The following is a 15,533-nucleotide window of genomic DNA, read 5'->3' as shown; positions in this document are numbered from 1 at the left end:
GGTCTCTGGAGGCGGAAAATAGGTTCGGACATCCAATAAAAATTTGCCATGTCACCTGCGTTTTTGACTGCGCTTTAGTTGCGCTTTTTGACTTACGCTTTGACGTGCTTAATTTAAAATAATATTTTATCAATATCCAAACCTATCTCCCCAGCCGGTGACTGGATGCAATAATTTGCCCAAAATTTAAGCCCAAAGTTACTAATTAGACCGCATCACCCCAATTCCCTCCGGACAGACCCAGCCGTTGAAAACGGGAAGGTCGGATCGGGCATCATAGTTCGAGGTGGAGTCGAATTGACATCCGTGCTTTCATCGTCTTTCTTCTCTCTATTTTCTCCTGTTTCTTCCTAGGCAGCGTCGCTCGATGTTGGCGCGGCATGGTCCCCCGAAGCATCAGAATAAATTCGCCTGGAATCCCAACGCCGGTCGTAAGAAGAACGAAAAGGTCCTTCTCGCTGGTTATCCTATCTCTGATGGTCACCTTTCGTCTTCTCTGATGCTTATTGTGTGAATTTTTGTAGGAATTAGGCGGAAAGTTTCGTCCTTACTCAGAAATTACTGGGGTCTGTCCAAGATGCAAGGAGCAGATCGACTGGAAGCGCAGGTTTGGTTATTTTCCGTTAATGAATTTCCCTCTTTGTTAGGTTTTTGGTTAACGCGGGTTTTAATAAATGCAGAAAGTTCCATCCTTGCTTATTTTTTTTATTTTTAATGTAGGTATGGGAAGTACAAGCCCCTTGTAGAGCCGGCCAAGTGGTTAGTTTCCACTTTACATAATCTGCTAACCCTATTTTTTTTCCAGTTAAAGCTCATCTAATTGCTTTAAGATAGAAAGTCAGGGGTTTTAGTGAATTTATATATTTACATATCCAACATCTACACCTGTTTATTCACTTTCTATCATCCTAGATCTAAATGACATAAAAAAGTATGCTTGAAAAGGTATATATATCACTTTAAATAAGTTAATATTAATGATGTTTTTGGTGTCATTTAGAAACTAAAGTGATATAAGAACATATCAAAATTTGATGCTAAATATGTAAATATATAGCGTTATGTATGTAAATCTTCCTAGAAAGTAGGTCTCAGAATAGAACAATGCTATAGGAAAACTAAATCGGTAGTGGAAAACAACTAATGAAACATTTGAATTGTTGGATATGAGGGCAGGATGATAATTTAATGCTTGCAAGTTCATTTGGTGCTGATTCAGCTTTAATTTTTATCATCTTATAAAGTTTTTCATTTGAAATGTGATGGTTTTATTTTTATTTTTTTGTTTGTGAAAAATGAAATCATTACATTTGGAGTATTTAGAACACTTGTGAAATGAATTTTGGTTGTTAATTACATGTTTGATTGACAATAGTTAGGATTTAAATCATGTAGGTTTTAGGAAGATCCGAGGGTGCTAAATTTTGAAACTGTTTGGTATAACATCCATTGAATCTTGCCAAATCGTTGCAAACTAGTTGGATGTCTGTTTCAGGATTTAAAATTTAAACACACACGAGATTTAACCACAACAATAGATCTTGGCGATAAATTATAGTAGATGTGCAACGGTGGTTGGGAAGTAGAAGGAGGGTAATACCTTAACTGGTCTTGAGCCAGAGAGGAAAGCCTATGGCCAATGAGGATGAAAGTAAGCCAATGAAGTGGGTAGAGAGAGTCGATGATGATTTGGCACTTTAGTGGAAGAGCTAAGTTGGTGCGCAAGTTGCAACTTGGAGGAGCACCCCCTCGCCTCCTCGCGGGAAAAAAAAGGGGATTGGTAATGTAAAATTCTATATGTATATCCCTAATTTGTTTGATTTTGCACTACTCTCCCGCGATCTCAAGCACAAACGCATGTGGGACGCCTGTGGAAGTCGACCTCCTCTGCGCAAGCCTAGACTAGCTAAATGTCTGCATCCTTCCCTCGATCTCGAGCTCAGACGCATGTGAAACTCCTGTGGAAGTCGACCTCCTCCACTGCCACAATCCTAGACCAACTAGACGTGAGACGCCTGACTTCTCTCCTCAACCTCAATCCCATACGCACGCGAAAGTCGACCTCGCCTTCATCGGGATAGGCTGTAAGTATCATTGACTGATCTGCTCCAGTGAGATAAATTTCAGATATGCCTTGGTATCAAAAGAAACCAAAGAACAAGGACAAATTTAGCAAATAATAGATTTTTATTGATAAGAAAAAAATACAAACAAGCAAGATACAATGGTCCTCTTTTGAGATAAGGACCATCTCTCCGAAAATGTTGCTAGGATTCCTCACAAAAATAGTAGACCTCAAACACTCACAAAATTCTCCATACATAACATAAATCCCACTACTTATAGCAAACAATAATTAATAAATTTTAAAACAGTCCTCCCCAATTCCTTCTCAAATCAACCCCCAAATTTGTCATCTCCAATTATGAAACATCTCCTAATTAATCAGCCCCCAGCCCTTTTTAATTAGAAAACATATCCTAATTAATCCCTTCCAAATCAGAATTTAAATTATATCTCTTGCCTTAAATAATTCCCTTCTAATTGTAATTATATTTTTTCTAAATAATTCCCCTTTGATTAAGAACCTTCATAAATAGCTTTCTCTTGATTAGAAAACTTCCTAATTATCTCACAATCAAATCGACAGGTCCATCAATACTCCGCTCCTAAAGTGCCACCTTGTCCTCAAGTTGGAACGAAGGAAATGATTGTTGAAGCATTGTACTAATAGCACTGGACTGAAAAATGGATTGTCACTGAGTCGAATGATCCCTGCCTCCAACATCTCCCTAATCAATCTCTCGATCGCATTCTTCTGGAGTTGGGGAGAATGATACGGATGAGCTGTGATATGTGAGACTCCTTCAAAATGATAACATGCTCATGTTCCTGCAGATGAGGCAACCCCTTACTGGCTGAAACACCTCTCGATACTATTGTAGGAGTTAAAAAACCATGTCTGGTTCTTCGATCTTTCTCCCCATCTTCGTCTCCTTCCAAACTCTATAGCTCCACCAAAAATTTCACTCCATCCTTTCCCTTCCTTGGAAGTGGCTCCAAAGATGACATCTCCTCTTCTTCCCCCAACATTTCCACTTCCCCATCATCCCTCATCATCTCTATATTAGGATTTCCCCCACTTTCTTATCCGGTTAACAGTACCCTTGCCTCCGATATTATCGGTTGAGTGTGAAACTCCAATATTTTTATCATCATATCCTCTATGTTAGAAAGTCTTCCTTCCAAGGATGAAAGCCTTCCTTCAATTGTTGAGAACTTCTCCATCAACTGGGATTTGATTTGGTCCACTATGCCTTCCAATGCATCCACCTTCTTTGCCATCATAGGTCCCAAAAAGGTGCTCTGATACCAATTTGATATGCCTTGGTATCAAAAACAACCAACAAACAAGGACAAATTCAGCAAGCTAATTTTTATTGATAAAAAAAGAAAGACGAACAAACAAGATACAATGGTCCTCTTCCGAGAGGAGGATAGTCTCAAACCCTAGATGCTGCTAGGATTCCTCATAAAAATAGTATACAACAAACACTCACAAAATTCTCCATACAAAACATAACATAAACCTTACTATTTATAGCAAATAATAAACAACAAATTTCAAAACAGCCCTCCGCCAATTCTATCTCAAATCAACCCCCAAATCTGCCTTCTCCAATTAGGAAATATCTCATAATTAATCTCCTCTAAATCAGCCCTTAAATCTACCCCAAATCTGTCATTTTTAATTAGGAAACATCTCCTAATTAATCCCCTTCAAATTCGAATTAAAATTAGATCCCTTGCCTAAATAATTCCCTCCTAATTATAATTAAAAATTTCCTAAATAATTCCCCCTGATAAATAAACTTCCTAAATAGCATCCTCTTGATTAGGAAACTTCCTAATTCCTTCTCAATCAAATCAGCCAGTACATCAACTTCCTTGACTTTTGTCAATGCAGTTTTTTGATAGAATTCTGATTTAGTGATTTTTTTTTGCAGTAAAATGAAAGATAAATGCATTGGAATGGTAAATTTTGAGGTTGTACTGCTTGGTTGTTCACTTTACTGCTGAATTTTTTGTTCTGAAAGGTAAATACATTGAATTGGATGAGTAGATTTTGTGATTTTTTTTGCAGTAAAATGAAAGGTAAATGCATTGGAATGGTAAATTTTGAGGTTGTACTGCTTGGTTGTTCACTTTACTGCTGAAATTTTTGTTCTGAAAGGTAATACATTGAATTGGATAAGTAGATTTTGCTAGCATGGAGAAATAGGAATCGAAATATAGAAGTATCAATGAGGTAGAGTCGTAGAGATGACCTTCACTGTTTACTGTTTAGTAAATTAGTATGAAGATCAATAATTGTTGAATTCTGAGCATATTGCATTCCAAGTAAACCAAGTAAAATATAATCTCTTGACGCTGATTGTGTGTTTTATTCTAAGTGGTTGAAATTTTGCCTTTCGCTTATTGTTAGTGTTAAGACTTTTCCTGTAATTTGTTGGATTCTTTTTGGAAGTAAAGCTTTAATCACTTTAACATTTCTATTCATTCTTGCTATACTCAGCCAACCATCACTTTTGTTATGTTTGTTGGTAATAAAAACATGAAATTTTTGCTATCTTTTCTAAAAGTATAGGTTTAAACTTTAAACAATTATGGAGAGATATTCTAAGAGGTCATCGAATTAAAAAAAATATGGCGACCCCAAGCCCTGATGGAAAAAAGTTGAGGGAAAGTTTAAAAACAATTAATTTAGGCCCATTGAATAAATTTTTTGGCTCTGCCACTGCATGCAAGATTCCTATATGGAAAGTTGGTCATTGAGACGAGAGAAGATCACAGTGAGACCGAGAGGAGTGAATAACCTACGAGACCCCGCAAGATTTGATAGTGTAAATCTTGCTTAACACCTTCCACCAAGTCTTATAACTTGAGATACAAGGAACCTTAGGATTTAGATGCTTGAAAAAGGTCATTTGGCAAACTATAAGTTTAATTTTGGTTAAATCATAGTCAAATATGCATTTCAAACAACCCTACGTCCAATCAAATGATGGTTTTAACAAATATTATTTTTTCAAGATGCTAATTTCTAAATTTAAACAACCAAATGAGCTATTTCTTTTGCTTAATTTTAATAATTTTTTTTGTAAAGTTACATTAAAATTTTAGTGTTCATTCTTTTCTTTTCATCCTATTTTATTGCATTTTTGTCAGCCAGAAATGCACCAAGAGAGCGGTTCGCCAGGCTTATCATAGTTTATGCTCAGGCAAGTGACTCCATTTACTTAACAGATCATTTGTTTCTGGTAGATTGGATTTTTGCAGATTATTTTATATATCCATATCTTCTTGTTGAATGCTTAAAAATATTTGGCATAGGATGTGCGAAGGCTTCCAATGTGTGTGCCAAGTGTTGCTGCAGCAGGGATCAGATTGTGGGGAGGTGACTTTGTTAGAATGCCAACTTTTTTTTTTCCTTCTAATTTTGAATGGGATGCTGATCATGAAAGTGCATTTTTATATTTTCATAGGGATGCCTCAGAGGTGGAGGCTGAGCAAAAGGCCCTTGAAGAGGTTGGTTATCTCATTTGTCTTTTCGATGCTTATCAGTTTTCCTGTGATTTATACCCCCTTTAGACTAGATTAATCTTGGTTTTGCTTACAGGCAATTAAGAATGCTCGTGAAAGGGATAGAAGGACTCTTCTACGTGCTGTAAGAAGTTGAAATTGGAACCTTGAATCCATTTATCGTTTTCACTTTTCACATTTTACTTTTCTATGTGATTGAACCCAAATCATTTATCATTGTTGCCCCTTCCTGTGGCTTAAACATGTATTTAGTTTATGAAATCTTCACGTGACCTCTTCAAGTAAATATAATCATGTTTGTTTTACGCAACCTTATAGAGTAGCTGCTGCATTTTGTATCTAAATTAGCTAAATAAATGTCCTGTGAATTTTTAACAATTTCTAGTATCATAAATTTCTAGTCTCCTTTTCCAAAACCCTGAAACCCTAACTATGTGTTGAAGCAACAGAATATCCTCCAATTGTGCGAACTCTCAGTTGCAAAGTGATCCGGAGAAAATAATGACTACGTGAGAAGGTTTCGTTGAGAAATTGGTGCAAAGAAGATATGGTGATGTGAAACGAGCAGGAGTTGAAGAAATTAAAGAGAGCAAATTAACAAAATAATTCCAAAATAAAGTTATTACTTATAACAATGATTGATCATTAGAATTCTTGGTTTTTAACTTGCTTAGGCAAAGAAGAGCGAAATAGATTGACCAAACAATTCAAGAAACGCAAAGAGTAATTGTACGCTACGACGATAAACAAGAATCCGCCATTTAATAATGAGAACTTTCACCTTTGGAGCTCATACGCTTAAATAGTCTAGGCTTTAGCGGAAGAAGAGTCCACATTAGAACCGAGGTCACTCCGAGGAAGAAGGAGCTTAAGATCGTCGTTCTTGGATAGGTGGCCGGAGTGGTGGAGGATGACGGTCGTCCAATGATGATCCAACGTCCCTTTGTCCTTTGCTCGTCGATCCGTCAACTAAAGTGTACTGGATACGGTCGATGTAATCTTCAATGGTGTCGTCGAAATCAAAGCCCACGTCAAAGAACGGTGATTGGAGGATGTCAACTTGATCTCGATCTTCATGCACAAATCCAAAGTTCCATTCGGGTTCCTCTATGCATAATTATCAGAGATCTTGGCATCGCAATAATGAAAGGTGGAGGAATTGCCACCTAGGAGAGGTGCGGCCAAGAGGAAGGGAGGAAGGAGGAATTCGGGTGGGAGGAAAGGAGGGAGGTGCAGGAATTCTGAATTAATTTCAGATTTTGAGAGGTTTAATGGTGGGATTTAATTTGAAATTCAAATTAAATCAAGGAGGGGAGGGGCGATAAAGAGAGGAGGAAGTTGGGGCTGATTTTGTGGAGCTATTAATGTGATTAGGAGAGAGAGAAGGAGCCCAATGAGGGGGCCGGCCATGTCGGTGGTGAGGTGGCGTTGAGGTTTTGAGTAGGTGGGGACCACTAGTCTTAATTTCAGAATTTTAATAAAATCTAAAATTAAAACTTCAGTTTTCTTAAGGAGAGCATGCTTCCAATTATGAGGGGAATCAATTTAATCAATTTGAATTTCAAATTTGAAATTGTAAATCAATTAAATTGATGGCGTGAATTAGGGAGCAACTTTAGGAAACAATTAATGGCTCATAACCATTTGAATTTCAATTTTGAAATTCAAAGGAGGGGAAGGAGGCGGCGGCAGGAAGGGGGACAGCGGGCTGGAGGGCTGGCCGGAGGCTGCTGGCTGGCTGGTTGGGCTGGCCGGTGGCTGCTGGCCGGTGGTTTGGGGGCTGCAGGCCGGCAATCTGGGTAATCCAGAAGGGGGGCGGCGGCAGTGATCAAGGGAGGGGAAGGGGTAGGGAAAAATATAGGGATTCAAGGAGTGAATTCCAATTTCCCACAAATGCTTCAACCGAATTTCCACGACAACGAATCGATCACGAGAAATAAAGGAAGAAAAATAGTAGAACAAGAAGACTTAGAACTCACAAAGAGATCTAGCTTCTCCTACGAACTCACTAAGAGATCGTGGAGGTTTGCACTCACAAAGAGAACATGAAATGTCAAATTTTCATTCATCCAAAAAAACTTCTCTTACATAGGAAAATGACCATATATATAGGCCTCCAAATGACCATATATATAGGCCTCCAAATGACAAAGAAAACAAAAGACTAAAATACCACTTGGGCTACAATAGCGACCAAATGCCCATAAGGGCAAAAACGGATAAACATAAAATAAAATAAACTACTACATAAAATAACTAAAAATACAACTCATGATCGTGGCCGTCGATCTCCGACGTCTCCTAATGGTACATGTGTCGAAATCACTGAAGATGTCCTCATCATATGGCTTTTCTCTCTTTCACTCTCTTTCTCTATCTCCATCTTTCGAGCAGTTCTTAGAGGAGATTGTGGCTTGGAGGGAATTTTTAGCAAGAAATATATGTTGTGTAGGGAAGGCTGTGATCATCTCTCATCAGTTCTACCTTCTAGAGCTTGAATGTATTTGTGGATACTTTGATCATTTTAGCATTTTATAACACATTAAACACCATAACTAATCATGTCAAGTTAGAAACAACAATCCAATTGTAGGTCTACCAAAATAGAAAGCAACAATCTCAATTTTATATTATCAACAACAAAATGATCCATTTTATCATCACTATTTATTTGCTTTTGTAATCTGAGATATCTATCTTTTAATTAAGTATAAAATAAATAATTTGTCTTATAGTCAATCAATTCCTTCTATTTATATAATAGAGTAAAATATAGTATAATAATAATCGTTAATAAAAAATTTTCATAAAATTTATCTTGAATGAGGTTTTGTCTCAAAACGCCTTGATGCATATGTCTCATTTTAAAAGGTGTAAGCCTCACTGGTGCCAATGAGGCTCAAGTCCTGAGGTGTTTCTTGTGCGCCTCAATTTGAGGCATGCCGCACGCCTCGCACGGATTTTTAAATCATGGTATATACCTAGTTTTTCTTATCCTAAGAATTACTTTGTGTGCAAATTAAAGTGAACTTCGAATACCAAACATCATCAATCTTTGGTTTAATCAAGTTTTGAAGGCCATTTCTATGTCATTGATCTTTTGGCATGTGTTGGACCGATCCAACCAGACCTTGGCAAGGGACCGGTTCAAATCTATAAAAGGCGGGGACAAAAGCTGGTCTGCCCTATTGATTGCGCCAATGCTAGGGGTGGGGCCACTAGGATAATTAGGAAGGAAGGGGGGGGGTGCTAGCTCCTAATGTCGTTTTCTTACAGAAGGAGATTAGAAGGATTAGGGCATGCAATTATTGTAGCTGTTCTTGTTCTTGGAGTTTGATGTCTTGGGCTCTAGCGGCGTCTAGGAATTGGGAGAGATAGATCGTCCTCTTGACTAGAGGATCAGTTGTATCTTGCTATTTTTCTTCCGTAAGTTTGATTATTGCAATAAAAACTATTGTTTTCTAGTTTCTTCAATTGGTTTTGTGGACCGTTCTTGTTGTTTTTTCTTTTATTGTTAGGGCTTACTTGAAATCTTCAAGTATTTTCTAAAAAATTGGTGTCTAAGAAGATTTTAGGACTCTTTGGAGGATTTTTCTAAGGAAATCAGCTGCTGAATTTTAACTGGAAGGGGACTGTTTTGCTGTTTTTGGAGGCAAGATTCAGATTTTTGAGTCCAACAACAACAAAAATCAGGGCATTGATGGCGGCCAAGAAAATGGATACGTTGGAGGAACGCCTCAAAGGGGAGATGAGCCAAATGAAAGCATAGGTGGAAGATAGAATTTCATCCGTGGAAGACAAAGTTTCCGATCTTCATGAGATGGTGAAGAAGATATTAGAAAATTAAATTCAAAAGGAGGCATTGGAGACAAAGGGACCTGTGGGAAGAAACTACAAATTCTGAATTTCGTAGGAGGGAAAACGATGTGGTGATCATGGAGGAGAAATGGGGAAGGTATGAAGAGAGGCGTGGTTAGGGGGCATGAACCAAGGGGTTTTGGTTGGGAGAGAAAAGAGGGGGATTATGGTAGGAGGGGTGCTGATTTTGAAGAGAGGGGAGAAAGCGAAGAGGGGTTTGAATATGAGCGTGGAAGGGAAGATCGAGATACTTGGGGAGGACCAAACACTTGGGCAAGGGGAAATTATGGGGGAATCCAGGGAAATGATGGAGATCTGAATATGCAGAAGCTGAAGATGTCAATCTTTGAAGGGGAGGATGCATATGGGTGGATCTACATGGTGGAGAGCTATTTCGTCATTAATGGGATGATGGAGGAGGAAAAATTGATGGTTGTTGGCTTTTGTTTGGAAGGAAAGACGTTGTCTTAGTAGCCGTGGAGATATATAAGGGGACCCATATGGAGTTGGAGAGAGTTCAAGAAATGCTTATTGGAACTTTTCCAAACTAGCAGGGGAGGGGATTTCTATGAGCAGTTCTTTGCACTAGCGCTGGAAGGTTCAGTGGCAAATTATTGTGAGAGATTTGAGTTTTTGGAAAGCCGATTGGATTGACTATTGGAGGCTGTTATGGAGGGAAATTTTATGAAGGAGCTTAAATCAGAGATTCGAGCAGCAGTGAGGGTCATGAGGCCTCATGATTTGGGGGAGGCTATGGAGTTGACACAACTATTGGAGGATTAGAAGTATCAGGAGAGGGGAGCTAGGGACAGCAGTTTAGGCGGCTCTTACAAGATGACTACCATCCTCTAGCACCCAAGGGGCCGGTATCAGTCAACATTCATGAGACTCCTAGGAAGAAGCCAACAGGAGAAAGAAGTGGGTGGGAACTTCTAAAGATTAATGGAGAGGGAGATGCAGGAGGAAAGGGTGAAGAGATTATACTTCAGATGTGATGAGAAGTATACTTCAGGTTCTCACTGTCTCTAATGATGGGAAAGCTGAGGAGGGAGGTAAAGGGAGAGATGGAGGATAAGCTGCATCTGGATTTGGCAGAGGTCTCCTTGTATTTAGTGGTAGATTCACTCTGAATCATACCATAAAGGTGAATAGGGAAATATCAGATAGGGAGGTGACAGCGAGGCTTCCCACAAGTTCATCTTCAACCAGGTTGTGAATCAATTAGGGGTGAAGTTAGTGGTACATGATGTAATGGAGTGATGATGGGTACAAGGAAGGTGGAGACGGGTTAGGGGACTTATGAATGAGTAGTGTTGACCATACAGGGGATTCAGGTGAGGGAGGATTTTCTCCCATTGGAGTTAGGGAGTGTTGATGTCATCCTGGGGATGAAGTGGCTGCAGACCTTGGGGAGACATCAAGGTCAACTAGAGGGTATTGATGATGGAGCTGATGGTGGAATGGATAAGAGTAGTGATAAGGGGAGATGGAGGGCTCTTCAAAGCCTTTGCATCACTTAAAATCATGGTGAGAAATATATAAGAGGTGGGGGAAGATTATTTGGTAGAACTACACAAGTTAGAGGGGATCAGATTGGGGAAAGGAGGGGACATTCCTCTTCTAGTACAACCCTTGATTCAGCAATTCAGTGAGATTTTTCAGCCACCTCAGGGATTGCTATCACCAAGGGAACAAGAGCATGCTATCACCTTAGGGGAAGGTGTGTCACCCATCAGTGTCAGACCCTACCACTATCCTCAATTTTAGAATGATGAGATCGAGAAATTGATTAGAGAGATGCTTGAAGTAGGGATTATTAGGCCTAATATTAGCCCTTTTTCTAGACTAGTTTTTCTGGTTAAGAAAAATGATGGGAATTAGAGATTTTGTGTGGACTACAGGACAATGAATAAGGAAATTGTGCTAGAAAAGTTTCCCATTCCAGTGATAGATGAGTTGTTGGATGAGTTGAGTGGGGCATTTATTTTCACTAAGATCAATCTGAAGTCAAGGTATCATCAGATCTGGATGAAAATGGAGGATGTGCCAAAAATTGCTTTTAGAACTCATGAAGGGTATTATGACTTTCTAGTGATTCCTTTTGGCCTCACTAACGCCCTAGTCAATTTCCAGTCTCTCATGAACATGGTATTAAGATCCTATATTATTGTTTTTTGATAATATCTTGGTTTACAGCTGGTCAGAGGATAAGTAGTGGGAACACTTGAGGAGAGTTTTAGAGGTATTACAAGAGCACCAGCTGAGGGCCAATTTAATGAAATGTTGTTTTGCCCAGCCAATGTACAGTACTTGGGGCATATAATCTCTAACGAGGGGGTGGCAATAGATTAGGCCAAAATTGAAGCTATGTTGAGATGGTCAGTGCCCATGAATCTCAGGGAGTTGAGGGGATTTATAGGACTGACAGGCTACTACAGGCGGTTCATGAAAGGGTACAACACCATCGCGTGGCCATTGATGGAACAATTGAAGAAGGATGGTTTCTTATGGGGGGAGGCGACCACAATAACTTTTGAGAGCTTGAAGAAGGCCATGAACACTGTGTCGGTCTTGGCCCTACTAGATTTCACTCAAATATTCATAGTGGAGACATATGCCTCAGGATATGGATTGGGAGTAGTACTCATGCAGAGCCACTTACCCATTGCCTATTTTAGCCAGGTGTTGGCAGCTTGGGATAGGCTGAAACCAATTTATGAGAGGGAACTCATGGCCATTATGTTAGTCTCCAGAAGTGGCCACCCTACTTGTTAGGCTGGCATTTCATTGTCTGGACGGACCAACGGAGTCTGAAGTACTTGTTCGAGTAGAGGATTGTTACATAGGAGCATCAAAGATGGCTGTCAAAGCTTTTGGGTTATGATTTAAAATTCTTTATAGGCCAGAGATGGAGAACAAAGCAACAGTTACTTTGTCCAGGTGAATGGGGGAGTTACAAGCAATCACAATATTGATACCACTGATACTGGATTGGGAGGCCATTAAGGAGGAGAGTGCAAGGGATAAGGAATTGGGATAAATCAGAGCTGATTTATTGGAGGAGGGAAGTAGCCACCTAGGGTACTCTCTAGAAGGTGAGGCTTCTGTACCAGCGGAGATTCGTGATGCCTAGGACATCAATTCATATTCCACACCTACTCCAGGAGTTCCATGAGAGCGTTGTCGAGGGTCATTCAGGGGAACTCACCTCAGAGTTGTATTGGAAGGGGATACATAAGGATGTGAAAGAGATGATAGCCATATGTGAGATCTATCAGAGGAACAAGTACATGGCCCTGTCTCCAGGTGAATTACTATAAACTTTAGCTTTATCAGGTCGGGTGTGGGAGGAGGCATCCATGAATTTCATTGATGGATTACCCCGATCGGAAAGGTTCACAGTGATTCTTGTGGTAGTGGACAGATTGAGTAAGTATACTCATTTCATTCTCCTACGACATCCATACACAACAGTAACAGTGGCATCAGCCTTCATCAGGGAGGTGGTTAGATTGCACGGATTACCGGAGTCGATAGTATCTGACATGGATAAGGTGTTCCTCAACTATTTCTGGAGAGAGTTATTTAAACTACAGGGGACAGTACTGAAGAGGAGCACCACCTACCACCTGCGGACAGATGGACAAACAAAGGTGGTCAATAGAAGCTTGGAGACATACCAATGATGTTTTGTGTCAGAGACACCCAGATTGTGGGCCAAGTGGTTAGCCTGGCAGAGTACTAGTAAATCACTTCAGATCATTCTGCTTCTCAGACGACCCCATTCAAAGTGTTGTACGGGCGGGATCCACCTCACTTGGTGCACTTTGGGCATAAAAGCACCTCAGTTTCTTCAGTAGATGAGCATTTGGGAGAGAGGGACATGGTGTTGGAAGAACTGAAGAGTCATCTATTGAGGGCTTAGCAGATTATGAAGAGACAAGTAGATGGGCATATGAAGGACATCCAGTTTGAGGTAGGGGAGAGGGTATTCTTAAAGCTCCAACCTTATAGGCAAAAGACCCTCGCCAACAAGAGGAATGAGAAGTTAGCCCCAAGGTATTATGGGCCATTTGAGGTATTAGAGAGGATTGGAGCGGTAACATATCGACTGAAACTACCATCGATAACAACCATACATCTCGCCTTTCATGTATCACAACTAAGGAGGACAATTGGAGATCACACAACAAGCTCAGAGTTACCAGTGACGCTGACTGAGGACTTGGAGGTAGTATTAGAACCATTGGAGTTGATGGGGGTTCGTCAGGGAGAGGAGGGAATCAAGGAACTGAAGGAAGTCTTGATCAAATGGAAGAGCCTGCCGGGCTACGATGCCACAATGGAGCCTTATGAGAGGGTGAAGCATCTATTTCCTTCCTTTCACCTTAAGGACAAGGTGATTCTTTGGGAGGGGGGTATTGTTAGACTGGTTCAACTAGCCCTTGGCAAGGGGTCGGTTCAGATCTACAAGAAGCTGGTTCGCCCTCTTGATTTTGCCACCAATGCTAGGGGTGGGGCCCACTAGGAGTAATAAGGAAGGAGGGGGGGGGGGTGTGCTACTTTTAGGGCTTGGGTTTATGCTTTAAATAGGAGGAGATTAGGAGGGTTATGGCATGCAAATTATTGTGGTTGTTCTTGTTCTTAGAATTTGGTGTCTTGGGCTTTAGCGGCGTCTAGAGATTGGCAGAGATAGATCCTCCTCTCGAATTGAGGATCAATTGTATCTTGCTATTTTTCTTCCTTAAGTTTGATTATTGTAATATAAACTATTGTTTTATGGTTTCTTTCAATGATTTTGTGGATCGTTCTCGCTATTTTTGCTTTATTGTTAGAGTTTGCTTGAAATCTTCAAGTATTTCCTAACAACATTTTAAGTGAACTCTCTTCCCTTTGTTAATCCTTGGTTTGGATAAGGTTAGTGCCTGCTTTTGAGCCAACAACTACGTATGATCAAGAGTCTGATGACGACCCTTGAATCTTTGTTGGATGATTTTCATCATGATCGTTGCGTACCTAGGCTCATTGCTGCATTCAATCTCTCAAATCATTCATTGGTAGAGACAGATTCAAGCCCCAAATTATGAAATTTAAGCTTAAATTGAATTTACTAAAGCTCCATCAATATAATTTAATCTAATTAAAATCCAAATCCCTAAAATTATTTTTAATTAACTCTCTTAGTGAAGCTTAAGACTTAATTGATATCACAAAAAACTAAATTAATTTGATAATCACGGATCACATTAAGCATTAGAAAATAGAAATATATTTAACATGTAGAATTCAAACTAGACACGCCTCATTGCAAACTATTTTCTTTGAAAATCGTTAGCCACACTGTGGCACAAACATATTGTGCACTCTCCCTCTCTTCTTCACAAGTGCACATCTCCTACAACAGTAACTCTCCTATATTATACTCCCTCCACATTTTATGGTCTCGCCCATCTCTCCCTGTTTTCTTGGGCAATTTATTTACCCCAAGGTTGGGGATAATTAGATTTGATTGATTGTCCATTATGCTAAGCAGGTGAACTAAAACTTTAATTCTATGAAATTAGAATTCATTGAGCTTGCTTAATTGTTCGTGATTTAGGCTTCGTTTGGAATGGCTTTCTTATTGCTTCTTAAAGCAGCTTTCTATTAGAAAAAAATATTTTTTTACTAGAAAGCTGCTTTACGAAGCAATAAGAAAGCCGTCCCAAACAAAGCCGTAATCAACAGATTAAAGCCACCAATTATGAAATTGTAGCTTAACTTGACTTTACTCCAAGGTTTAAAATTGCGTAACTGCGCCTCGAGGCGGTTTTCGTCCGTGAGGCGAGGCGTAAGCCTCGAGGCGGTCTGAGGCGTAAGCCTCACGAACACAGAATTGCGTAAATGAAAAATTAAGGATTTTAGCAGAAAAATAATAGCAATAGTGGAAAATAAGAAAGTAGATGCAATAAAATCAAGTCCCAAAGTACAAAATTACAAAATATTAGTTTAACAAAACTCCCAAAATACAAAAAACATATAAAATGAAATCATATCCCATCACTAAATGGGTCTTCAAGTGAATATTCTTC

At 39.5% G+C, this 15,533-nt stretch overlaps 1 protein-coding gene across 1 annotated transcript in view; it reads left to right on the top strand.

The window, feature by feature from the left end:
* Positions 1-232: 232 nt before the first annotated feature.
* Positions 233-15,533, top strand: part of LOC110093157 (uncharacterized protein C9orf85 homolog) — a 20,124-nt gene continuing 4,823 nt past the window's right edge. The window contains exons 1-7 of the mRNA XM_020817955.2: positions 233-448; positions 525-607; positions 721-759; positions 5,230-5,282; positions 5,395-5,458; positions 5,547-5,589; positions 5,681-5,728. Of these exons, the coding sequence (XP_020673614.1) occupies positions 368-448; positions 525-607; positions 721-759; positions 5,230-5,282; positions 5,395-5,458; positions 5,547-5,589; positions 5,681-5,728 (411 nt within the window). The 5' untranslated portion in view covers positions 233-367. The remainder of the gene's footprint in view (positions 449-524; positions 608-720; positions 760-5,229; positions 5,283-5,394; positions 5,459-5,546; positions 5,590-5,680; positions 5,729-15,533) is intronic.

Source organism: Dendrobium catenatum, unplaced genomic scaffold (genome assembly GCF_001605985.2).
Source record: "Dendrobium catenatum unplaced genomic scaffold, ASM160598v2 fragScaff_scaffold_1211, whole genome shotgun sequence".
Lineage (NCBI taxonomy): Eukaryota > Viridiplantae > Streptophyta > Magnoliopsida > Asparagales > Orchidaceae > Dendrobium > Dendrobium catenatum.
The sequence above is the reverse complement of the archived record's forward strand: the minus strand, read 5'-3'. Positions and strand labels throughout refer to the sequence as shown.